The 24,163-nt window shown below is 53.2% G+C and overlaps 1 protein-coding gene across 7 annotated transcripts; it reads right to left on the bottom strand.

Moving 5' to 3' along the window:
• Positions 1 to 1,963: 1,963 nt before the first annotated feature.
• On the bottom strand, positions 1,964 to 24,163 carry OCRL (OCRL inositol polyphosphate-5-phosphatase). 7 transcript variants are annotated; one of them, XM_065028215.1, is made up of 24 exons: positions 23,973 to 24,163; positions 23,784 to 23,863; positions 23,024 to 23,103; positions 22,159 to 22,197; positions 21,402 to 21,509; positions 21,232 to 21,324; positions 20,723 to 20,843; positions 20,473 to 20,634; positions 19,816 to 19,917; positions 19,223 to 19,337; positions 17,315 to 17,431; positions 16,979 to 17,166; positions 15,373 to 15,484; positions 14,214 to 14,323; positions 13,110 to 13,245; positions 12,127 to 12,237; positions 11,652 to 11,817; positions 11,199 to 11,434; positions 7,863 to 7,886; positions 5,459 to 5,578; positions 5,150 to 5,234; positions 4,497 to 4,624; positions 3,616 to 3,727; positions 1,964 to 3,499 (listed from the first exon to the last, which is right to left on the bottom strand). In XM_065028215.1, the coding sequence occupies exons 1-24, from the start codon at positions 24,003 to 24,005 to the stop codon at positions 3,375 to 3,377; spliced, it is 2,703 nt and encodes a 900-aa protein (XP_064884287.1). In that variant the 5' UTR covers positions 24,006 to 24,163; the 3' UTR covers positions 1,964 to 3,374. The 7 variants fall into 7 exon arrangements, with proteins under 7 accessions (XP_064884287.1, XP_064884286.1, XP_064884288.1 ...); XM_065028214.1 differs by having other exon boundaries at positions 21,402 to 21,512; positions 23,973 to 24,162; XM_065028216.1 differs by having other exon boundaries at positions 21,253 to 21,324; positions 21,402 to 21,512; positions 23,973 to 24,162.

The raw sequence follows: 24,163 nt of genomic DNA, 5'->3' as shown, positions 1-24,163 counted from the left end.
GTTTGAACCGGGAGGGCTCTCGCCCTGCACCTCAAATTGTCCCTCAGCACCAACGGCTTGGCCCCCCACCAGCTGCAGGCAGCCAGCACCCTGCCCGCGGCTTCCCACGGGGAGGTTTGCCTGCCTGCACAGACGCCGGCGGGACTGGCAGCCGGTGCTGCCCTGCAGCCCGCCCAGAGCAGACTGCTGCAGCCCGCGCCAGCCCAGGCAGCAATGCCCCGCTGAGCATCGCCCAGCCCTGAGCACAGGGGTTTGGGCTGCAGCCAGGGGATGCACAGCTGAGCCCTGACCCCAGCCCTCCCACGCCAGCCTGGAAGGAGAAGGCCAGGGAGGACCCCCAGTTGGGCTGTGGCCAGCGGGTGCCGGAGGAAAAGGCTCCTGGGCCAGGAGACCTAAGGAATCTCTGGCTTTTCCTGGCCTGGCGGGCTGCCCGCAGGCAGGTGGGAGGCTCCGGGCTCTGCCGTGTTCCCCGTGCACCATGTGCCATGGCAGCTCCCTCCTGCGCTGCCTGTGGTGCTCGCGCCCCTGCACCGCAGCAGGGAGCAGCGGCAGAGCGGGTGCCAGGGCAGTGCCGGGGACAGAGCGCGGGCAGAGCGGGCAGCAGTGGGCAGGCAGGAAAGGCGCTGCTGGAGCAGCATCTCCAGCTCAGGGGCAGTGGCTGCTGCAAGCGCTGAGCGGGGCTTGAAGCCAGAGGGCTGCAAGGTCCCCAGAGCCGGGGCAGATAGCAAATGTGTACAGGCAGCTGCCTGGCTGCTGTCCCTGGGTGCAGGTCCCTGTCTCTTGAGGACGGGGTGCTCTGATGCATCCCAGCTTGCTGAGTAGGGAAGCAAGGATGCTGGGTGCACTGGGAGGAGGGATGGGAATGGGCTGAGCAATGGCTGGAGCCCTCTAGTCCTTGGGGACCTCTGGACGCATCCATGGGGATGGACAGGGCTCATTGCCCTGGCTGGGGCTGGCCCTGGACATCCAGGGTGGACATGGGACAACGGCTGTGCCAAAGTCACAGGCTGAGCCCCACCGCTCATGGCAGGCACATGCTGCTGGGATGCTCCCAGCTGCACCAGTCCCACTGCCAGCACCCGTCAGTCCCCAACATCCATGGGGGGCTGACAGGCATGAACCCCTGCCTCCACACAGGGCACAGAGCAGTGCACTGACAGCCTCCGAGGTCCCCAAGGACCCTCATGCCCATGGCCAAGTCTGGAGGATGGACAGGCCTGGCCTTCAGCCCCATCCCCGGTGAGCCACAGGGCTTCACGCTCGCTCTGGCATTTCCGCCGGTAGCGGCAGGAATGCGGTGGCCACGGGAACAATGCCGGCACCTTGCACGGATTGCCTCGGTGACACGGCTGGGAGCTCTCAAGGAGCCGGCAGGAAGCAGATGGTGATGACACCGGTGGCCGTTTCCTGCAGCAGGACACGCTGGCTTTTTGCACTGCTGCTCCAGTTGCAGAGCCAGAGGGACCCAGTGTCCACGGGCAGCGCTGCTCAGGCCTGTGCTACAGGCTGGCACCGGCACCCTGCTGCACCCACTGGCCCAGGCCCTGCTCCGTGCCAGCCACTCCAGCTGCACTAGCCCATGGCGGGTATGCTGGGCTACTCTGCCAAACGGGCAACTGGCACGGGGCTGCACGGTGTCCACGCGTCAGGAGCCTGCAAGCTGCCGCCCAGGGGCAGGACCTAAACCAGCAGGAACTGGAAAGCAGCGGGAAACTGCCGCTGTCCCCCAGCTCTGCCCGGCACGTGGCCGGGGTGGCGGTAATGGCAGAACCCGAGGAAGAGCTCGGCTGCCTTTGGAAGGCTCCAGGTCCCCAGATGGAGCGCGGGGCAGGGAGGACAGGGAGCCAAGCTGCAGCTTTGCGTCACGGGATGCTGCAGCCTGGCAGCAGCCACCCCCAGGCTGCGCAGCACAGAGCTATGTGAGGGAGGGCAGGCTTGGTGTGAGCACCCAGAGCAGCCCCGCTAAACCTTGCACAACGGAGGTTTATTTGAAATGAACAATTTCCCAATAAATTATGTAATTTAAAAATTTTAAAGAAAAGAAAATAAAAGAGCCACAAGGCATGGGAGAACCCAGCAGCTCAGCCAGTGCACAGGGACCATGGAGCAACAGACACCCGTGGATTGAGCACAGGCACAGGCGGGGGCCCCAGGACCCCCCCACCCTGTCTCTGGCAGCTGCCTCTCTCAGCCGAGGCCACGCAGCCCCCGGCCCAATCTGGCAGGACTCTGCTTAGTGTTTGAGCGGGACAAGCCTCCCTCTTGCACTCATCAGTCGCCACCCCCAGGGTGTCCCCTTTCCCGCTACGTGTGACCTTGGCACTCCAGCTCCCCGCAGCACAACACCCCCCCACGCTCCTCAGCCCCTCCTCTGGGCCTTAAGGTGGATTCCAGCTCATTTACCACCCCCATCTTCTCCCCCCAGCCCATAGCCTCTGGTAGCACCTCGAGGAGGGGAAGCACAGCACCCAACACCACCCCGGTCACCCGGCCCCGGTCCTACGCCTGCTGCTCTGCAGGCAGGGCAGGGAGGGACAGGAGCTGCGTCCTGGTCCGTGCCACGCACAGGGGCAGCCCTGGAAAAGCCAAGTGCAGCTCACTGCCCCGCCTGCCTCAGGGCCCTCTATGTCACCCCATGCCCTGTGGCCCAGGAGGAAGCTGGTGGGGCAGAGGGGAAGGGAGAGAGGAGAGCAAGGCCCAGGCGACAGTGGTAGAAGGCTGGGAGGGCAGAGAGATCTGTGTGTCCGAGACCTACACCCCAGGAAGGAGGAGAGAGGATAACGCCCCACGGAAAGGAAGAGGCCAAACATCCAGATAACCCTCCCGGGACAGCCACAGTCCAGCTTTCATAGCACAGTGATGGGGCACTGGGGTTGGCTGGGCCTGCTGCGTGGCAGAGGGTGACACAGCGCAGGGCTCTCACGGGTACAGTCAGCACACACCAGCACGCAAGGACACGGGGCACATGCTGAGCACCAGCCACCCGTGCCATGGCCCTCCGGGAGCACTGGCAGTCTCCACCCTCCCCTGCAATGGCTCCAGGGAGAAGGGGGTGAAAAAGGAGAAGGAAGCGTGACTTGGGGAGCTGGTGACACTGCCATGGGGCTGGTGGCACAGTGCTTGGGTATCAACAGATCCACCCACCTCCCAAGGAGAAAGCAGGAGGCTCCTGTCGTGGATGGCAGTGCAATGAGTGTGCATGTCCTCTGCAGCGTAGGGTACAGCGGTGGGAAGGAGAGGGGAACAGGTCCCTTCCAACTGTAAACACAGCACTTGGGGTAGCTCAGAGCCTTTTACCCTTCTGGAACTGTCAGAGGCCCAGCCTCAGCGCAGCACTGGTGGCAGAGGCCTCAGCTTTGGCACACAGGCACAAGTCACTCCTCATCCCCAGCAAGCAGGAAGCTGTAGAGGAAGTTGATGGCACGCTGGCGGTCCTGCTGAGTCTGCTTTGCCATCAGGTTGGGCGGAGGGCGCAGGAGGAGGCTGGAGAACAAGGCAGCTACAAAGGCAGGCAAAACTAGTTATTGGTCAGGAATGGAGACCTTGAAAGGCGCTGGGAAGTGGTTATGTTTCAGGGAGAACAGCAGGAGCAGAGCAGAGAAACAAGAGGCTTACCGATCATGGCGACACTGACATTGTTGTCTTCTGAGTATTTGAGCAGCTCTCGAAGGAAGGACATTAGGTACCGAAACACGCTGCGATGGCAACGAGGCAGCTGAAAAATCACCTGCAAAGGAAGAGACAGGAAGCTCTCCCAGCTCACACTGCGGCAGCCGGGGCACGCTGTGGCACTCCCGGCACTCAGCCTTCCCCCTTCTGTTGCCTTGAGGCTGCTGTGTGACAACTGGCGTGAGCCACAGGCCCAGAAAGCAACAAGCCACCAGCTGCAGCCCAGTGCTGACGGCACTCATGAGCCTGTGCTCCAGGTAACGCTGCCTCTAGGATAACTGCGGCACCTGGCAAAAACTACCACTGCCCTGGGGCTGCTTCCCACTTGGATCCCAGCTCCTGCCTCCCTGACTGCACAGCAGCAGCATGAAGATGAGAGGTTTCCTGATGCCAGTACTGACAATGTCCCCAAGACCTTCTTCCTCTACCCGAGGACATGCCTGGCCTTGCTTGCTGCCCCACCAGCTATTTTTAAGAGCCACTTGGTCACAGTCCTTAAGGGATATACAGGAACTGCAGCTCTGAGCAGCTGCTTAAGCCCTCAAGACCAGTGGAGGCTCTTCCACTCCCCAGGGTTGCTATTCCACACCCCATGTGCTCAGGTTGCCACAGGACACATTTGAGGTCTCTTTGGAAGCCACCAGGACTTGCTGGGAGACACTGTAGTGCCAACCTTGGGGCAGCAAAGCACTACCAGAGCACCCAAGTCATCCTGCCCACTGCAAAGAACCTTCAGGTGCCTGCTCCCAAGGCCCTTGCCAGCTCCCGGGAAGGGAACCGCAGGACCAAGGCAGAGCGGGTAGCAGCCCCGAGCCTGCTGCAAGCACCTGGCGGCACAGCCGGCTGTTGTGTGACCAGTCGAGGCACCGCTGATACAGCTCATAGCAGATCACCGGCTCTGGCAGAGCCTCCAGGAAGATGAGGAGCGCTTCAGCCACAGAGTGGTTACTGCCCGCTGGACCGGTGGGAATCAAGGGGCACATGCTGAGCAGAGGCACCACCTCCCTCCCGCTCTGCCCCCTGCCTCCCCTCCTCCCCAGCTGCTCAGTCTGTCCTTCCTCCTTGCAGGTCTGGCAAGTTCTCTGCCTGCCCGACCGCTCCCTGACACCAAAGCCCTCCTGGACATCCCTTGTCCCCCATCCATGGAAAATGTCATTCCATACCCATTTGCCAACCCTCTAGCCCCACAGAAGTCCTCTCCTTCATCAGCCCCTTCTCCGGATCATGTTCCCCAGTGTCCACCTTCATCATTGCACTTGGCACAGCCTCGCAGAAGCTTCCAGAGCTCTGGCCCCATGGCTGCTTTGGCCAGCACATGTTCAGCTTCAAGAAAGGTTCTCTCCGAGGGGACAGAGGGAAGACAACCCCCCAGAAGCAACCCTGCCAGCTAAAGCTCACGGACAAGCTCTCCTGAGAGCGAGCCCCCTCAACAGAGCTGAGATCCAGCGGGCTCCTGGCAAAGTCGGCACAGCAAGGATACGGATTGTCTCGGGGATACTGGTGTCCAGGCAGTCAATGATTTGCTCCAACTCTTCTTGCATTCCCGGAGTCTGGAACAGGTCCTCCTGCCAAAAACAGCACAAGTATGGACAAAGTCACCTTCCTTACAAAGGCTGAGGCACATAGTAACAGCGGGGTGAAAGCTGGTACCCCCAGACAGTGCCTCCAGCACAGGGGAAAAGCCCTACCCTATAGATACCAAACTGGAGCTGATCTCCAGCTGCTTATGATGAACCAGGTCAACAAGCTCTCCAGAACTTGCCAGCACAGCAGAGGTCTCCTCCCTCACCTGGTGGCAGGCATGCTTGAACAAGTGGTCCACCAAGAGCCAGATCTCCTTCGGCACCTGCAGTGGCATCTCACTCGCATCCTCACTGTCCAGGGAGCCCATCTGCAGAATGGATTTCTCCTGGCGGCAAAGAGAACACGAGGTTTCAGGGAAATCCCAGTCCCTCTGGAAGGGCCTTGGTGAAGAAAGCCTGGGCAGGAGAAGCAGCAGGACCCAGGACTCATCTGGCCCCTATCTGCTCCACAGGTCCCAGCTCCACTCCCTCCCGCTGCCCCACAGAACAACCTGCCCGCTCCACCACGGAACTGCAGCCAACAGTCTGAGCCGCTCCCCAGAGGAGCTCCACAGCCACAGCAGCTCCCACCGCAGGGGTCTCTCACTGCCCAGGATGGCCTGTCCGAGCCACAACTCCCAGCTCACACCCTGCGGCCGACGCTGGGGAGCGCTGGGGCCTCACGAGCCTTTCTGCCGCATCGGCTTCCACATTTTGGGTTCAATCCAGCCATCGTGCCCGCTCATGCAGCCGATCTCCTCTGGATGCACAGTCAAGGACAGGCCTTTCCTGACTCTGTGCTCCAACCACGGCTGCCCTCTGGGCTCTAAACCAGTCCCATCTTCTACAGCTTCTTTCCTCATTTTCCAAATGAGAGGTCTCTGCTGAACACAGACCACCGTGACACCATTGTTCCCTTTTCCCATTTACTCATGCAAAGCAGCTGACGAGCTCAATTGCTCAGAAGTCTCGATCACGCCGATCTTCAATGGGACTGGTTGTTTTTTTGCTGGATTTTACTCTCACTTCACAATTGCTCATGTTCCTGTGTGCTCCCAAGGAGGCAGCCATGCCCAGATCTCCTGAAGCACATTCAGCAGAAGCACCCAGAAGGGACAGCACAAGCAGGAACACAACCCAAGGACAGCAGCAGAGAGGAATGCCACAAGCCAAACACAAAGCGCTTAATCTCAGCTGTCAGCTTACATGACAACTGTGATCACTGTCCCTCTGTAGCACAGTCACAGCTGGGGCTGGGTTTGGCTTCCCCCAGTGCATGCCCAGGTTGGCACAAGCCATGGCCGCGCAGCACAGAACAGCTTTGCCCCGCACACCACTCGATACCCCCCAGCCAGCAGATGCTGGGTCACGGCCACACGTCTGCCTCGCTCATCCAAGCACACAGGAAAGGTTCAGAAGCAGCATGCTAGACAAGTGCGTTAAAATCTTCGTGTGAGAGGGAAAAGGCGAGAGCTGTGGACCCTCTGAGCGCTAAGGACTCTTCAAGAGAAAATCCCCACGCCAGGGCACCGCAGCACTGGGGCCAAGTGCCAGAGCAGCACTCGCCTCTGCCAGGCACGACTTGGCGAGCTGTGGAGACCCCCAAGGCGGGAGACCCCGGCTGGGGCTCCTCAGGGCGGAGAAAGAGGAGGAAAAGGAGGAGAAAGGAGGAGGTGGCAGCGCTGGGCCTCGGCTGGCCGGGCACCGAGCGCCCTCTCCTGCCACTGCGGGGAAGGGAAGGGAAGGGACGGCGCGGTCCGTCCTCTGCGGGGGAGGGAAGATGCTCGGCCAAAGGAGGAGGCAGACACCGAACTCCTCACTTTCCCGCTGCTTCACCTGGTGCAACACCCAAGGTCAGTCCCTCCTGGCGAGGGGCCATGCATACCCTGTCCTCTTTTACCCTGTCACTGCACTGACCGCCCAGAGAGGAACAGGTCACCCAGCCCAGGAAGCTGCACAGAGGCAGCTCAACAAGCAACCAAACGCCCAAGTTGGCGCAGGGAGAGCAGGAACAACGCTGCTACACACGGACCAGCATCTCCCACTTGCTCTTGTGTGAGTGATTTGACTCGCCTGGCCTCCAGTGCAGAGCACAAGTGCCAAGTGAAGCAGCGACCCTGCCCCAGCACGGGCGGCTGGCAGAGCCGGCGACCCACGCTCTGCTGCTCGAGGAAGCACAGAACCACGCGTCTCCGCTGCCAGGCCCTCCCTTGGCCTCCATAAGGACACACCAAGATGGAAAGAGCAAAAGACTTCAGCTTTCTAACTCAGCCCTCTCCCCGCACGTCTGAAGAGGGTGATGTGGTGAACCCCACCCTATGTGCAAGGTTGCCAATCTTTTCTGAAAATATTTATTAATTGCTGCCAGGATCATAAGAGTAGGTTTTCTTCCCCCCAAAGCAAATTTGGTGAGCTTTAAGCAGCTAGCTGGGCTGGCCCCATCTTGGCTATGGGGTCACTCTGTGACTCGTTCTCATCTAGCCCACGGCTGTGCTAAGAGGCTTTGCTGGAACGAGCGCTCCCTCTGCTCCCGCCTCCCCTTCCCTCTTCAGCAGAAAACAAGGGGAAAACTCTCATTCTTTGCAAACAAGCCATTGAGAAGCAGACTTCCCCAGCAATTGCTTGTGTTACCTTTTCTAAGAAGTTGTCTTCTCCCTGAAAGCAGTGGGAAAGAGAGAAGAGGAAAAAGTACTGTTAAGAGAGAGAACACACTCTCAGATTAAGCAGAAACCTAATTTGCATTACAAGAACCTACTGAATGCCAGGTCCTTCACACATTTTGCTGACATGGCCAAAGCTAAACCCGAGGTGAGAGATTTGCCTGCCAATTAGCAAAAATCCTGCTCACATGATGCACAACCTTGTCAGGATTTCTACAAACTCCTCAATGTGGCCTTGCAAGCAGCACTGTTCACTATCTGGCCAGCAGGCCACGGGCAGATCAGAGGTGTCCACCAGGAAGACTGTCCCCTTCTTGAATCTTCCTGGACAGAAATAAATACCTCTTCATTATTCCAGCCATCTTCTCTTGTGACCAGGTCAGAGACAAAACATTCACTAGGTCTCATCTGTATTTCTGAGTGCGTGGCAGCTGTAGAGCTAGCAGGCCCCTTAAGCAGCTTTGTGTATAGTCAGGGGCACGAGTGTTTGTGCTCAGAACCTCAGGCTGCTCCTTGTTCTCACCCTAATAGCATTAACAGGCTGCAAGGGGGAGCACGCCAAACCTCCTCCAGCCTGCATGTCAGATCCCTCAGGTGATCCTAAAGCATCGCACCTGTTTACCAGCGCAGTGCAGGCGGCCAGCGCGGGGCACTGCGCAGTGGAGGCTGCAGGAGGAAGCAGAAGCAGGTTGCCCAAGCTGAGTTTTGGCAGATTGACCTTTCAGGGTGGGAGCAAACAAACAGCATTCAAGGGCCGAGCTGCAAACACCAGAGCAGCCACCACAGCAGAGGACATGCCTGGGAGGGAGCAGCACCTCGAGCTCCCCTGCAATTTCTGCAGCGCCTGCTTCCTTTGGGGGCTCACCAAGCTTTAACACAACCGCAGCAGACTGGCCTCTTGCAGAGAACAGCTTGCTCCAAACACGAGCTGGCACAGGCTCTTCCAAGGCACAGAGGGAAGGATGCAGTCACAGGTTTGGGACACCAGATAGCCTGGGTGAGTCATCCCAGCAGTCTCACAACGACCTACTGCTCGCCCTGCCCTTCCTCTCTCTTCATGTAGTATTCAGCACAATTAGCTCCGAGAGACTAACCTGCTCCTGACAAAGATTCTTCAATAGGCTTTTTAAAGCCCACTGTAGGATCCCAAGAGAGAGAAAAAAAGGATAAGACACGAATACTGAAATCCCAAAGGCAAGATGCTCGAGTGTCAGCAGCATCTTCCAGGAGAACTAGGAGAGCAATTTCCAAACAAGCTTCCACCTACAGTTCACATCACGCTGCCTCTCAGGCCCTCACGGACCTGCATTCTCTAGATCTCCCTCTGCTGAAGACAACAGATACAGTCTAGCCAGGCTGAGAAAGATGCTTGATGCAGTGAATGACAAGCCCTAACACTGCATAAGTGCGGGAGGGAAAATGGTTCTTCATACACAAACATGCTGCCCTCCTCGCACACAGTCCAAACCTCAGCTAAACACACATAACTGGGACAAAATGCTACTGGGCTGCTACTGGTCAGCACGTGCACCACTGGCCTGTACAGAAAGTGCTCAGCTTGTCCCGTTTCCAAGAACTTATCAACTCAAAGGTACGATCAAAACCAAAAGACCTAAAAAAGCTCTACCATGACAGTAGCTTTGCAATCTAATTGACCAAATTTTGCTTTGGGCCATTACATGTCACATTCCTTGATTTTGCTTATCATGTCCCGACTGATGTACTGCAGTCCCCTGCTGACACAGGAGACTCTCTCCTTGCTGCAGGTGCTGGGACAGGGTGCTCTTCCACAACTGTTCTGCTTCTTGTACTTCTATGTGTCTCACTGAATAACAAGACTGAATAACAATAAGTTATTTCACTGAATAACAATAACGACTTAGAAAAGTAATAGCGTGTGTCTGTGAGGGCAGAAGCTAAGAGTGAAGGCCCAAGCAACAAGTCACCGCCGAGCACTGAGCAAGAAAAAGCAGGCAGAAAAGCCACTAAAACTGATGAAACGCTCCACACCAAGTTCAACACATTTCTAGAACAAGACCGACTTTCAGTTGAATCCTGAGAAGTATGAGGAGCCTGAGGCCTGGATTAGCTGCTTGAATTGAGGAGGCAAACATATCTTGCCACCCGGATCCCGCATAGCCTGATCTTGTGAGTAGAAAATCAAAATTCTGGGATAAAACCAGACTTCCTGTATGTTTGGTCTATGAAAAAAGCAGCTGTCTACAACAAAAAGGTGAGAACTGGAAGAGGCAGCAAGAGGCATGGTGTAACTGCTAAATGGAAGTGAAGGAAGTGTAAGCAGATGGGGGGGAAGCTGTCAAATCTACAGATGTGAAAAAGCAGCAGCTCACTGGAACAAAACAATGCACGCAAGGATGAGACTGCAAGATATGAGAAGAGAGGAAAGGTATCGTATGTCAGAGACTAAAAGATTGGGCTGATCTTTCAGGCGAACAAAAAAAGAAATGGCTTTCCTGGCTAAACAAGAATGAGTAAATATAGTAAAACTCAGGAACTGCTAAACCTCACTGAAGCAAGACTGGGAAAGGCCGCCAGAAGAGAGGAACGAACGCAGGCTGAAAACAAGGGTTAAGATACCCCAAATTTGGCTTAATCTTGGAAACAGCTATAAGATACCAAAAAGACAGAAGGTGACCAGGGCAGAGCTGCACCCCATCACGCACACACAAGTGGCCTCAGAAGGATGAATATTGATGCTTGGGGCCAGTGAAGCCCTGGGGAGAGGAACAGTTATCTCTGCAGCACAGAAGAGCTTCCTCATTTCAGTTGGTGTGAGAGGAACTGGCTGAGAGAGGCTGTGAGATGGGCCTTTCACTAAGCGGCACTCATCAGCACACCTAACAGCAAAGCCTCCTGCTTCTGCTTGTCCCTTCTCCTGAGCAGTGCGGGTGCCACGCGCGTCCAGAAAGAAGAGGATCCTGGAGCTCTCGTCACTGCAGAAGCAGCCTCGGCACCTCAGAGGAGAGCATTTCAACGGCACCAGTGCCGCCCAGCTGAGCCTGCCAGCACCAACGTGACGGTGACACAAACCCCAAGGTGCCAGGATAACTTATTCATCCCACCCAAAAATATTTAGAACCTATTTAGAAATAGGGGATGAAGTACAGTCTGCCAAAAAACATTGGTTGTGGTGGAGGGAACTAATAAAAGCGCATCTCAAGCTCTGGAAAATGTAAATCAGCACAGCTGACCCAAGCTGAAGGCATCACCCCTGCTTCTAGGAGTGAACAGAAGGGAATGTGCTCTCTCCCTGTTAAGAGAGCTGCTCCAGAACACTGCTACTCACCAGGTCAATGAGTTTGGTGACTGGAACTTCTCGGATTGGTCGTCTCATTCGGCATAAGGCCTCCAGGGAGGTGCCAAAGCAGCTGGGCAGGTAGGTCCCACTGATGGTAAGGAAATAGTCCTTCCCTCGGTCCAAGTGAAGGACCAGAATGTCCTCAATTTTATCCTCGCCAGAGTTCAGAAGGGTTACTGAGTCCTTACTGACATATACATCCAGGGAGATGTCTGTGCTCTCATCTGCAAGACAGGAGCTCTCAAGAACATGCAGACACTCTCCAAAAGGGATGACAAGGACAAACATACAGTGGCAAGGACAAAGGCCACGAAACTGAGAAGACAAACAGACAAAGAAGATGGCAAGAAAGGTGAGACACAGGAAAGACAGGAAGGGCTGAATGGAGATGGAACAGCAGTTTACAACAGTACACACTGGTGAAACCATGGTAAAACTCACCTGGTTCCAAGTAACCTTCACAAGGCTCGGCCCGAAGCCAGGGCTTACAGTAGTGGGTATCGTTGAGCTTTGGGATGAAGGAGAAGTGACAAGTGACCTGCCCATTATTGGTGATCTGGAACTTCTGCTTCTGCAGCTGACGGAACTTCACATTCTCAAACTCAAACTGCAGAGCAAAGAGAAAACACAAACGGTGTCAGTGGCCACGATGGGGGACACAGCCAGTCACCCACACTGCAGTGGCAACCGCTGACTGCGAAGTGCCCACACAATGCAGAACTCCTAACAGAAGACCTGCCAAGAAGCCAAGGCAAGATGTCCCTCCTAATCCAATCATAAGATAATGGATGAAGTTCAATTTCCTATAATCTAGTTTACTGAATCAATCCAGTTCACCGAATCAAAGTCTCTAAAAGTAGCTCTAGCACTTCAAGGCTGTTTGCAAAGTGGACAGTGATTCAGGTTTCATCCTCACTTCTCTCCTGCTCAGCTCCAGTGAAGGAAGGAAGTCATTCTCCATCCTGTCCATCATACGAACGATGTCTTCAAACAACTTCCGATACTTCTGCTCATCTACAACCTTCACCTGTGGAAGATCAGAAAACACTCAGCAAGGCTTCTGACCACTTTCACTGGAACTCTTTTGGTCATGAGTAAATTGCATAAGTGAAACACTTCTCCAAACGCTTGCTATGTGCAGCTGAAAGGTTAACAAGCTGCATATGCAATTTTGCACATACTGTACCACTACAGATGTTACTAAGGTCTTTCTGGCCGCTCACACTCCTGGGAGATTACTGGGGGTGATGTTGGTGGGACGGCATCGATATTCCACAGCATTACTCATGATTCTCCAGAGGAAGAGGACAAAGGCTCTCCTTTAGGGAGACTTGAGCTATCTTGGGAGCAGGAGGTAGCAAAAATGGACATGGACTCTCTCTATTCAGTAAGCGAGGCAAGCCAAATCTGCTGCCAGCCACCAACCACGAAAGGAATTCAAATATGAGCCAGTGATACATTCTCTCAACACATCAGAGCCAACACCAGAACAGTGGGCACAACTCTACAGGTTTCTGCTGTGTCTCCTTGTGAAGGAGAGAAAACAGTGGCTCACTAGTGGCTCTTACTAGATATTGTGGATTATACCCTGGAAGCTAAGCAGCATCATCAAAGCAGTCGATGGGAATGCCTTTCTATTCACTATGTAACCACACCCGCTTGGGTAACCTCCAGTGATCACCGTGGTGTAGCACTGTCCCGGTGCTCCACAGATGAGCTGCACTGTACGTGACAACCGGAGCTGCCGAGCTGCTTGCCAAGCAGGGGCTGGCACAGCTGCCGCACAGCAGCACACCTCACTCGGTCCATTAGCAGAGGTGCCTTGACTATATAACTACCTCCCCAAAAAATGCATGACAATGTTGTGATCCTAGCCTAGCATATAACAAAAAAAGTTACCCCGATGCGGAAAAGCGCGCTGACTGGCTTGTGGTCACTAGTCTTCAGCTCCATATGGCTGCAATACCGGAGCTGATTTATGTTCCCTCCTCTCCAAAGGATTCGATCGCACCACGCTGGCACACGACACTTTCCACTACAAAGAAAGACAAGTTACCGGGGAAATCCGACCACCCTAATAGACCATCCAAGCTGTTCCTCTTCCCAGCCAGGCAGCTCCCTCTACCCCCGGCCAGGGCTGTGTCAGCAGTGATGGGATGAACTCCTGTCACTTCCCTCAACTTGAACACTATGTTGCTGCTTCGGCTGCCTTCCCCTTTCCCTGTGCAGTGGCTAAAATTCCCATCCTTTCCAGCATCAGGAATCAAAATAACCTCAAAACCAGACTGTTTCACAGCCCGAAGCCATGTGTACTGTGACCCAAGCTGCACCAGCTTCTTTCGCTGTCAGATCTTTCCGCCCACTACAACCTGATCAATCACTATTGTTTCCGCTACGGAAAGTCTACTCCACTATTACTACCACGTTAGAAGTCTGAATCCTGGGTTATCCTTCTCCAGATTAACTACTGTGCTGATTCACAAACACAGACAGAATAAAATCCGATCGCTACACGGTTTGAAAGTCTGGAGTGCCTCTGTTTAGGGCAAACTTCTGGAGCAGACACACGAACGTCTGTGGGAGCACCGAGCAGAGAGTGGCGAGCAGGAGCTGCTGCTATCACAGCGGGTGTGCAAGTCAGGAGACAGGGTGACTCAGAGACAGCGGTTCCTCATCTCTTCGGTTCCTTTTATACCATTTGTCTGTCCCTGGTAGCAGAAACCTCACCCCCCCAGCGCAGGGCCACCCCGTGAGCTCAGCTTTACCCGCCTCCACCTGCTGGAATCAGCAGCAACCGAGGTTTAAGGCATGTGCCTGCTCAACGTACACAGGGTCTGCTTATTTCAGAAAGTAGGGGAATGAAGGAGAACACACTTGTCTGTGGACTCCAGCCACCACCATAACACTGAGAACTATTTCCAGCTCCAGGAAGCAGGAAATCAAGTTTTGTGAGAAAATACTTTTTGCGTCATAGGTAAACATGTGCATTGGCAGCTGATTTACCTGGAGTCCCAGCGATCTGTTTTAGAGTCATATTTATATGTGGGGATGAATTTAATCTCTCCCTCGGTGAAATCTGCAAATGCTTTCTTATGAATGCGCTGGATATTCAGCTAAAGCAGAAGAAGTACACTTTAAGAAAACAAAAACCAACAAGCAAACCAAACCACCACCAACAAAACCCAAAAACCCAACAAACTACCCCAAACACCCCCACGCAGAGCAGAGTGTCAGAGAGCAGACCTGCAGGCCGAGCAATTGCAATCTCCAGCCATAGGATTCACCTGATATCCCCAAATCTGTCTCTAAGACCTTATACCTTTCACACAGCACATCAGTGGAATGTTTTCTAAAACAGACAATATAAATTGTCACAGTGCTACTTACAGATCAGCATAAAACAATAGTTAAATGAAATATTAATTGCTCCACTTGTGCTAAATGCCTCCATTAGTTTTTAGAGCGAAGTATCGCCATCATTAATATTTCACTGCCAATCATTTTAACAAAAGCCTCCAGGAGTGCGCTTGGCTGACAACCCGACACTGCCTCCCTTTCCTCATTTCCCCTTCTAAAAAATTTCCCAGTTGTGTTCCTCACAAACCTCTAAGCTACAGTTTCGCACATGAAGCTCCACAGTACAGCAGGAATGAGGTACTGAACACATCCAATCAGATTTACTGCTAAACTGTGGGTCAGAGATGATATTACACTGTTTCTGTTCATGCTTCACAGGTACAATCCTTCACCTTAAAGACACATCTGGTGCTGTCTTGGTTTTCCGTGTGCTGCGAAGGAATGCTGAGCAGGGGAGACTTGCAGCAGAGAATTTAGGTCAAACTGGCCGAGCCCTGGCTACAAGCACTGCTCTCCAAATCAATACCTCTTCCAGAACACTGATCACAGCAGCTTTCATTGCTGCTACAAATTCCTGCGTTCTAGCTTGCAGTTTGTATGCGAGAGAGTCACCCATTGGCCGAGTCACCCAGCTAATCCCAGCACAGTGTAGAGTCTGTTTGGGTTTGGGCTCTGTCTGGGGTCTAGCGTCTGTGTGCATACACACTTACTGCAGAGTGTCTGACAGCTCCTCCCCAGCACAGGCGCACCTCAAACCATGACAACCCTCACGAGTACGGAGCAAATGTAAGCAGAGTTCACTGACCTGGTCATATGTCAGCAATTTCTGAAGCTCATTCTTACTGATGAGACTTTTCACTTCATTGGCATCAGGGAGACAAAGCCTGTAGTTCAAGTCCCCTAGCCAGATGACAACGCTGAAAACAAACATGGAGAAGAAGATCAGTAGTTCAAATCACAGGCCACCCAGGGAAGAAGGGGCGTAGGAGAATGGATGGTTGATTGCTGGTAATTAAGGTTAAGGCACATGGAAGACAAAAGCAGATGTGAAAGATCGAGTCTGACAGCGGAAACTTCTAGCGGCAGCAGAACCTACAGTACAAGGCCCATCTCCTTTGGAACTCCCATGGGATTGAAGACTTAGTTTAATGGGAGACACGCATGTTTGCCTCAGTCTGAAAAAACCCCGACACCACCACCAGCTCTCTCATGAAGTGTATCTCCCCAAGGTTTGTCAGCTCCCAAGTGACACAAAATCCATCTAGCATTCATGCTCTCCTTGTGTACAGCAGAGGGCAATGACAGCTCGTTCAGCGGAGCCTGCTTGTCACGCAGGCAGGCTGACCAGCACGTACCACGCGCCTCATGCCACACCGTGGTTTCACCAGTTCTTTTTCCACTGCCTTTGTTGCAACCAGATCAGGCCATGACTGTATCACCCACCCAGCAAAGACTGAGTGATGTATAACTGGCAAAAGCAGAATTAGGTTCCTGTTGACTTTCTGACCTCCAGAATGTTCTTGTTCTATCTCACCCGTCAGCTGTACCTGCTCACCTCAGCACCCACCAGCACCTACTCTTGCTCTGCTTCTCTCCGGGCTTTCAAACAGACCAGCAGCCTTCTCATTACCAGCTGCTGAAGAAACACTTGCATTCACTCCTTATTCCATAAAGGTTTTTTTTAAAGATTAAAATCTAAACCCCTCTCTAGTATCGACGCTCTTCCTGTTTATAGTCAAACCTCGAAGTTCGCATTAGTGGATCATCAAAGATAACCTACTATCTGAAGATTTCTCTCTACTAATCCACTCTACTTTTTATTTTCAGTTTTTAAAGGGTTTAAAATTTAACTACAGAAGTATTTGTATCAAGTTTAAGAAAATCTAATTTATGTGCTTTGCTGTACAGATATTTGAATTTGATTTGGATTATTCAGCACCGCCACCTCATTAAAAATAATAACAATAATTTTTTAAAAAAGTATTGCCTTAAAAAGAAACTGAAAGAGCAACTGTCAGCACTTGGTGCCTAAACAGCACAGCCTCTGCTCACCCTGCTGTCTCGTTTCTTCCCCTAATCCAGCTCCCATTTGCCATCACAAAAACCCCTCAGTTTCTTCAAGCCCTGTAACATTCAGCCACTGACACAGGAACGGTGCCCGCTGAAATGGAACCGTTACACCCAACATGTGAGGAAAGGGACCTTAGTGACAAGTTTCACAAGTCACCGCAGTAAGAACGTGACCATGTAGTTTGACTGCAGAAGCTCCAGCGCACCAGGGGCCTTGGCATTTTCAGTTATATTATTAAGCCAGAAAATTTATCTGCATGAAATCTCCTGTTTCTGTGATTCTGACTTGATTTGGTTTATTAAACACCACTTCAAAAGAGAAAAGAGCAAAACAAACTTACTCGTGTTTCATGATGTTGAGCTGAGGTAGACTGTCATCAGGGGTGACAAAACTCATCCGAGCACAGATGTCCTTATAATCCTGATTTCGCCGCTCAAAGTCCTCCACGTGAGCAGCGAGGTGCGAATTGACAACGCAGAAGGTTGTGTTGTGGAACACAAACCTCACGGCCACACCGCCCTTGTTGCCCTGGGGACAGTGGGGACAGCGGTCGTTAGAGGAGGTGGCAGGACAGGCACCGTGGAGGAGGTGGGATGGCACAGGCTGGTGAGCAAAACCAGACGGTGCTGCTCCTTGCACGGACACACGGAGCAACAAGTTGGCCTCGGTGACTCACCATCTTTCCCATGATTCCTGTGCCCACGGACTCTGTCATAATCTCTCTGATATTGCTCAAATGACACTTCTTAGCAAATACAAGCAACATCATCCCAACTAGACGGACCATTTGCACCTGCAAAAATAAAAGGGATCTTGATTTCCCAGAAAGTCAGTGGGAAGGCAGTTCTGATTCACCTGCTGCACCTCATGTTCTGGTTCTCCCTGTTCCTCATTGTGTTCTGTGCTCAACTCCTGCGTGCAACAGCCACCCAAAGGACCTCACGTCCCATAGCAAAGCTCTGGAGGATAATCTGTCACTCCCCAAAAGCCATCAGCTGTGCTGAGCTCACCACATTCCCCACTCTGGTGCTTCCCTACAAACAGGGTTGTCTTGCAAGGCAACAGAAACTTAATAAACACACAGCAAATAGTTCATGAACAGTCTTTTGCTCTAATCAGCGATAACACCAGAAGAAGACACCAAGTGCTCTAGTTAGGCACATCAGAGCCCGGAGTCGGCGCTCACCTTTGCTTACTCAGAGCTACAGCAGAGTCAGTGACACGCTAGAGGGGAATGGACAGAAAAGCTCTTATTTCCTGAGGCAAGCGTGCCTGACACACGGGCTGTCAAAGGGCAGCCACCTCCGAGCCATGCAAACTGCTTGCTTTTGAGAAAACACTCACTCTCTAATGCAGAGCCTCCCTCTGGAATGAAGATGTTCTCTGCTGCAGAGCACGAGCCCCAGGTGCAGACACAGCACTGCCACGCACCATCCCAGCGGGGACCTCAGCTCCGCCACTGGTTCTCGTGCACGCGTAAGCCCGCGCACTTCCCGGGCCGTGACCCCCCCTGCACCTCCACACCAAACCGTGAGATTGTCACTTGGAAAGCCAGAGACAAGGCCTCATCTTCTTCAGCACAGTCTACGCGCTCACTTTAGAAGTATAAAAACATTAAGGTGTATTCAGATTCAGTCTGTGTAGTGAAAGGACAAGCTGAAACCAGAAAATTCAACTGGAAAAGCCCAAGCGCTCAGTGCACTCTGCAGGAGTGAAATTTGCATGCAACCGCAAGTCTTATCTACAGTTTCAGTCACTTCCCCTCTCTGCTGCCATATTCTGTGCTCACCCTTTCATGAGAGTGAGAGAAACTCGCCTAAAACTCAAAGTAAAGGGAGGGAACAAGAGCCGCTCTGCAGCTCAGGGAGCCCTGGCTCCTCCCTGGCTCCCTCCTCGATGTTCGGCAAGGTGCTGTTTTCCTGCTGTGATCACCAGTAACACATTCCACCGAACTCAACTCCAAGCAAGCAGAACAGGGGCGTGATAGTGAACACGCGGGCTAAGGAAGAAACTAGTGAATGTAGTTAGGCCTGGTACCTACAGCAGAAAGGTTTGCTACGGCTGAGATAAAAAACAACAGCTTGCTCAAACCCAACAGAATAAAGCCCTGCTGCCACAACTGAAGCAATTCTGCCCCAAAGCAGCAGCCTCTGCAAGGTTTCACCTCATAAATTATCCCGCTCCTTCAAGGAAAAGCTATTAATTTCATTTACCACCTCGAGACACACCTTGCTTCTACAGTACAAAGGTGAGAGGATAACACAGCTAAAGAATTTGAACCCACTGCTGTGATTCTATGGGGTGTACTACTTCCCTGACACCTACCTCGTATTTTATAAAGTTATTTTGTTCCCCATCTTCACGAATTTCTACTTAAAAGTACAACGTCCCCCTACACCTGCAAGGCAGAAATAGGCTCTCCAGATGTAATCTGGCACACCTGACACACGTGCAGGTCCACACACACCACGTATACATCCTTGGTTTCTCCAGTCTTTGGGACAGGTGAGGAAAGGGGACGCCTGTTTCTGTTTTCCTTCCCGTCACGTCAGCTCTATGCCCCACAACACCGAACACAACTTACTTTCTTGTACTTGGCCTGAGGGTGCAGGGCCTTCTCCACAGCAGCCAGCCATTCCTGTTCCTTTGCAGAATCAAAGTAGAAAAAAGCCTCCGTGCTGAGGTCCAGCTCCTGGAACCTGAAAACCAAGCCAATTTAGCACATCCCGCCTCTCCTACAGACCATCCTCTTTCTACAGAAAGGTCCAATGTGAAATCTCTGGCAACAGCTCTTCTTGGAAGAGAAGCTCCTTATTCTCCCTTGCTAAATAAAGCACCAGAATTTCACCACAATGCCTCTGAGACCCTACTGGAACACACTCCAGCAACCGTCTCTCTGAGAAATATTCCTGTAGGCTGAGGACCAGCAGAGAGCTCCATGGATGCCTCAAAGAACATCCATTTTGTTATGCCAAGCCAGCCTCATTTAGCCCAAATCTCTGTCTCATCCACATAGCTCTTTTCCTTCAAAGAGCTCTTCTGAGACATAGCTCAGCTTTGTGGAACCACTGAGAACATAGCAGGAACTCAAAATAAATGCAGCCCATCAGTCTGCATCAGTCGCAAGAGTGACAGGAAACCCAGTACCGCAAGTAACACGAGGTCACTGCTCCTCACCCGATGCAATAGAAGTCTGGAGGCTCTGCATCGCACACCAGCCAGGGCTCCAAGCTGCCGTCTGGAGACTGCCCGTTCACATTCCACGTCCCCACGAAAAATCTGCAACGCAAAAGCGGCTGAACCGTTAGAAAACACAGTAACAACGGCTTTAGCGCAGTCTCTCCAGTGCACGCACAGCAGCACTCAGGTTGGCAGCACACAACACACGGGCTGTTGGTCAGGACAGCTATGGGGTAACTGGAAACTCTACTAGGCCTGGCTCATTTTCAGGGGCACTTATCTGAGGGATTTCGCAGAATGCTACAAAATTGCAGACATTTCACCGGGGCCAGTGAACATATGGCTCTTTAAATACCATGTCCTGTGTGTCAATGCTCAGACAGTGTAGTGGGACAGCTGCCTTTACCCTCTTTCTGCCCAACTGCTTCTGTCTCGAGGGTTAAGAGATCTGACACACACAGGGGAAATGATGCAAAAGGAAAGTGCCCTGCAGGCACTTATTGCCCTTCAGTCTGCACTGGTCCTCGTTTGCCACCCAAGCTGGCCACACAGTAGCAGCTGTCAGCTTTCAAACCTGGGCCAGGTTTGAGTTCACGGAAGAGATTCAAGAGCTTTGTCTCTATGGACCCTCTGTCCCTCAGTCACGGCTCCGACCTGAAGTTGTGGAGGTTGACGTATGCCTCCTCTCTCTTGGCAAGCACGTGTCTGATGAGGCCTTCTCTCTGTCCCGACTGGGTACTGGGCAAAAACATTTTGCGCATAGTGTTGGTCACTTTTGGCTGGTCCCTGGATGTACCCTCTCTCTCTCGGTGAAATCTAGGAAGGAAGCAAGAGCAGAATTAAAACTGGTTCTGCTGTCTAGGAAGAAAATGTAAAAGGGGAACAGACTCACTACTTTACTTACTGCCTATTTTGAGGCACAGGAGGAGGTGGGGGTTCCCGGCGAGATCCCGTTTGGTGGTTTTGCATGTTTCTTTTCTCTTCTAAGCTTAGAGCGTTGAAGTCATCCTCAAACTCCAGAGCCCCTATAATGAAAAAAAACAAGTACGATGGCCTGAGAGACAACTTAAAACAGCTCAGATCAAGGAGGAAAAAAATCTAACTCCACAAAAAGCGAAAAAGCAATATATCAACTCTGATGACTCAGGGAATGAGAGAAAGGGGTGCTAACCACAAGTCAAGGCAGGAGGGAGGTTAACAGACACAAACCAAGGCACTAGGCAGAAGACAGCGCTCAAGGAGGAATGAATTGTCCAGGGCAACAGAATCCAAGGACCGAGATGTTTTATTTTGCGCAGGGTAGTGTGAAGTGAGGAAACGGGGCAGAGGCCAGACTGCTGAGCGCAGGGTCCGACACAGCTCCCTGTCACTGTACAGACACAGAGCGTACAAATGTGGCAGTCAGTTCAATACCCAAAGAGTCCTGCGACAGACCTGGGAGGTTCTTCTCCACCTGATGCCAGGTGTCTGAGTCCTTTGGTTCAGGAAGAGAAGCTTTCAGCTGGGCTGGAAAAAATAATCAGCCCTGTCAGCAACTGCTAGCAGTCAGAGGATTTCACAAACACAACTATAGCTCTGCTTACCCTCCTGTATGCTCTGCACTTCTGAAAGGAATCCCAAGCAACGCTCCTCATCGGGGATTTCAAAGAGCCGCTCTGCTGTTTTGTCACCTTGTATCCGCACCTTGCAGCCTGCTTCAGGCACAAACACAGACTCACAGAGTCAGCCAAGGCTGGTTCACAGACACCATGCCCTGGGAGTGACCATGCTTTCTCGGTATCCTTCGCACACATCAACGACAGCCAACGTCCACCTATTGCTTCCGACAGGAATCTGCGCCTAAGCCAGTTTCCCTGTGCTTCTGAGACTCCCTCCCGCCTCCCTCGCGGCACCACCAGACACGTTTTCCTGGTTTCAGGAATAACTCTCCCTGCTGCTATCTCAAAAAGAAGAGCTCTAAAAGTTGTAAGAAAAAATTATTGAGAGAATCTGTGACTAGACAGAGCATTGTCAAGACTGAAAAAAGCAGATAGTAATCTAGGTTCAAGTACAGGCCAAAGAAATGGAAGGGGAATGAGAACGGAGGAAAGATTTCAGAAGTTTGACCAATTGCCAGTGCTTCAGTCTGGTCATTTAACACCATGTCTGTCATGACAACGGACTGCCTAAAAGAGCCAGACAACTTTAGAGGAAACAGAGCCCCTGCTTGATCAAAAGACAAACACAAAGTATGGAGGAAGATTATGAAGTCGTAGGTAAAATAATTATGCGTCAGTGCCGTACAGGCAGCCTGTTTCCTGAAAGGAGGTTTAGCCACGTGACTGCAGTTATAAAACTTACTGTTTGTAGCTATATCAATCAGCAGAGTTTCTTCTGCCTCTGGAAAAAGAGAAAAAAGGGATGAAGAGATTTAGACTGGATGCTGCAGTGACTGAGTACTCAAAAAAGCATGCCCACTACTAGCCAGAAAACCACGGGAACAAACAGCTTTAATTTACATCTCCACTGTTAATAAAGGCTCCAGCAGAACGAATGGTCATATCTGGACAGTCAAAGTATCACAGGAAATTCCTAATATTCAGAATTGTCACACACCTGAATGGTTTATTTGACATCAGTGTAGCTCCTTTGGGAAAGACCTACAACAAACTTCGCAGCTTGTCTACACAGCAAAAATGACGGGCAGAAGCACACTGAACTATCTAGAAGGGTGCAAGCTAATTCAGGAAAAGGTGCTTTTGTTTCTGAAGGAGCATTTGGCCCAGACACATACACTGCTATTGAAGTGCTTCCAAGACAAGACCTAAAGCTCCCTCCTATTGCAAGGGTGGCTCTTGCCAGACTTTACAGTTTTGATCTAAACGGGCGGGAATCAGATTAAAGCTCCCAACACTTGTCATTATGGAGAAGACAGACACACAGACATCAAATGTCAGCCATTGCCAAGCATGCTGGCTCTGTATCACGCCAAGCCCACCACTCATCTGAATCAGCCACACTCCTCATCACTGTGCGCTGACATGGAAAGAGGGATGAGGGGGAAAAAGGATTCCACAAATGGTGAGTTTGAGTTTCACAGAGAAGCACTCAATCTATACGGGTGCTCAGGAGGCGGCTCAAGAAACGCCACTAAATTCTCGTTTTGCTGATAAACAGCAGTGGATTCCTGCTGCCACAAGACAGCCCACTCCGGCAGAGTCAGTACCTTGTACGCATTTAAAGCGGCTGTTGATGGGAATATAATCCGGATCAGAGTTTTCTTTCTCCTGTGAATGAATAACTACCCTGGAGACAGAGAAAATGCTTGTAAAAACACAGAAACAACTCCCTCCTCGTATACAGACAAACGTTAATACAGTCAGAAGAGCTGTATTTACAGAGAAACACAACGTGCGGTTTCTATTGCTGTACTACTGGCATGGGAGACAAGAAAGGGAAAAGAAGTTCACAGCCACACAGGCTGTGGTGCAAACACGCCAGTGTGCGGTGGCAAAGCAGGCGCCGCTCAACTTGCGCCGCTCCCGGGCAGGCTCAGCGGAGCGACGCGGAGCAGCGGGGAGCGGCGGCGGAACGGGAGCTCAGGGCGGGTTCCTCAGCCCTGTCCGCGGGGCAGGAACGCAGGGGAGCCGCGGGCACCGGCTCCGCTCCGCTCCGCCCCGGGCCCCGCTCCCAGCGCTGCCGTGTCGGCTCAGGACGGGCTGGGCGGCCCGGGGGCTCGGCGGGGAAAGAGAAACGAGCCGCTCCGGAACGAGGCGCCCGCACCTGCCGGGACCCCGCAGGGGCAGCACCGGCACAAGCGGCCAGACCGGTCTGGGCGGCGGCGCCTCCGCCGGGCACACAACAGGAGCCGGGCCGGGGCTCCCGCGTCCCGCTACGGACACGGGCGGCCTAGAGCCCAGCTGCCCCGGCTCCCCCGCGCCGCGCGGCCCTTAGCGGCCCCGGTCCCGCCGCGGCCCGGCACTCACCCGTAGCGGCCGCTCCGCCGGCCCAGGCTAAGCACGCACCGCTCCCGCCGCCCCGCCCGCACCTCCGTGCCGGCAACGCTCTGCGCCGCAGCTAAGGAAACCGTCGCCGACTGCGCTTCTCCCCACCAGCCCCGCGCCTGCCCGGCTCCCCCCAGCCCTCCCCGGCCCCCGGCAGGTCCCGGCGGATACGAGCAGGCCCCAGGCCGCGGCGGGCGGCTCCATGGCGGCGCCTCGGTCTCCCCGGGACTCCGCGTTGATCACCGGCGCGGCACAGAGCGGCGCCCGCCACGCCGCCCCCTACCGGCAGGCGGACTGCCCCGCTCGCGCCTGGAACAGAGGCGGCGTGGCCGGGACGGAAAGGGGCGGGGCCTCCCCGGGGG

The sequence above is a fragment of the Columba livia genome, chromosome 12, assembly GCF_036013475.1.
Source record: "Columba livia isolate bColLiv1 breed racing homer chromosome 12, bColLiv1.pat.W.v2, whole genome shotgun sequence".
Lineage (NCBI taxonomy): Eukaryota > Metazoa > Chordata > Aves > Columbiformes > Columbidae > Columba > Columba livia.
The sequence above is the reverse complement of the archived record's forward strand: the minus strand, read 5'-3'. Positions and strand labels throughout refer to the sequence as shown.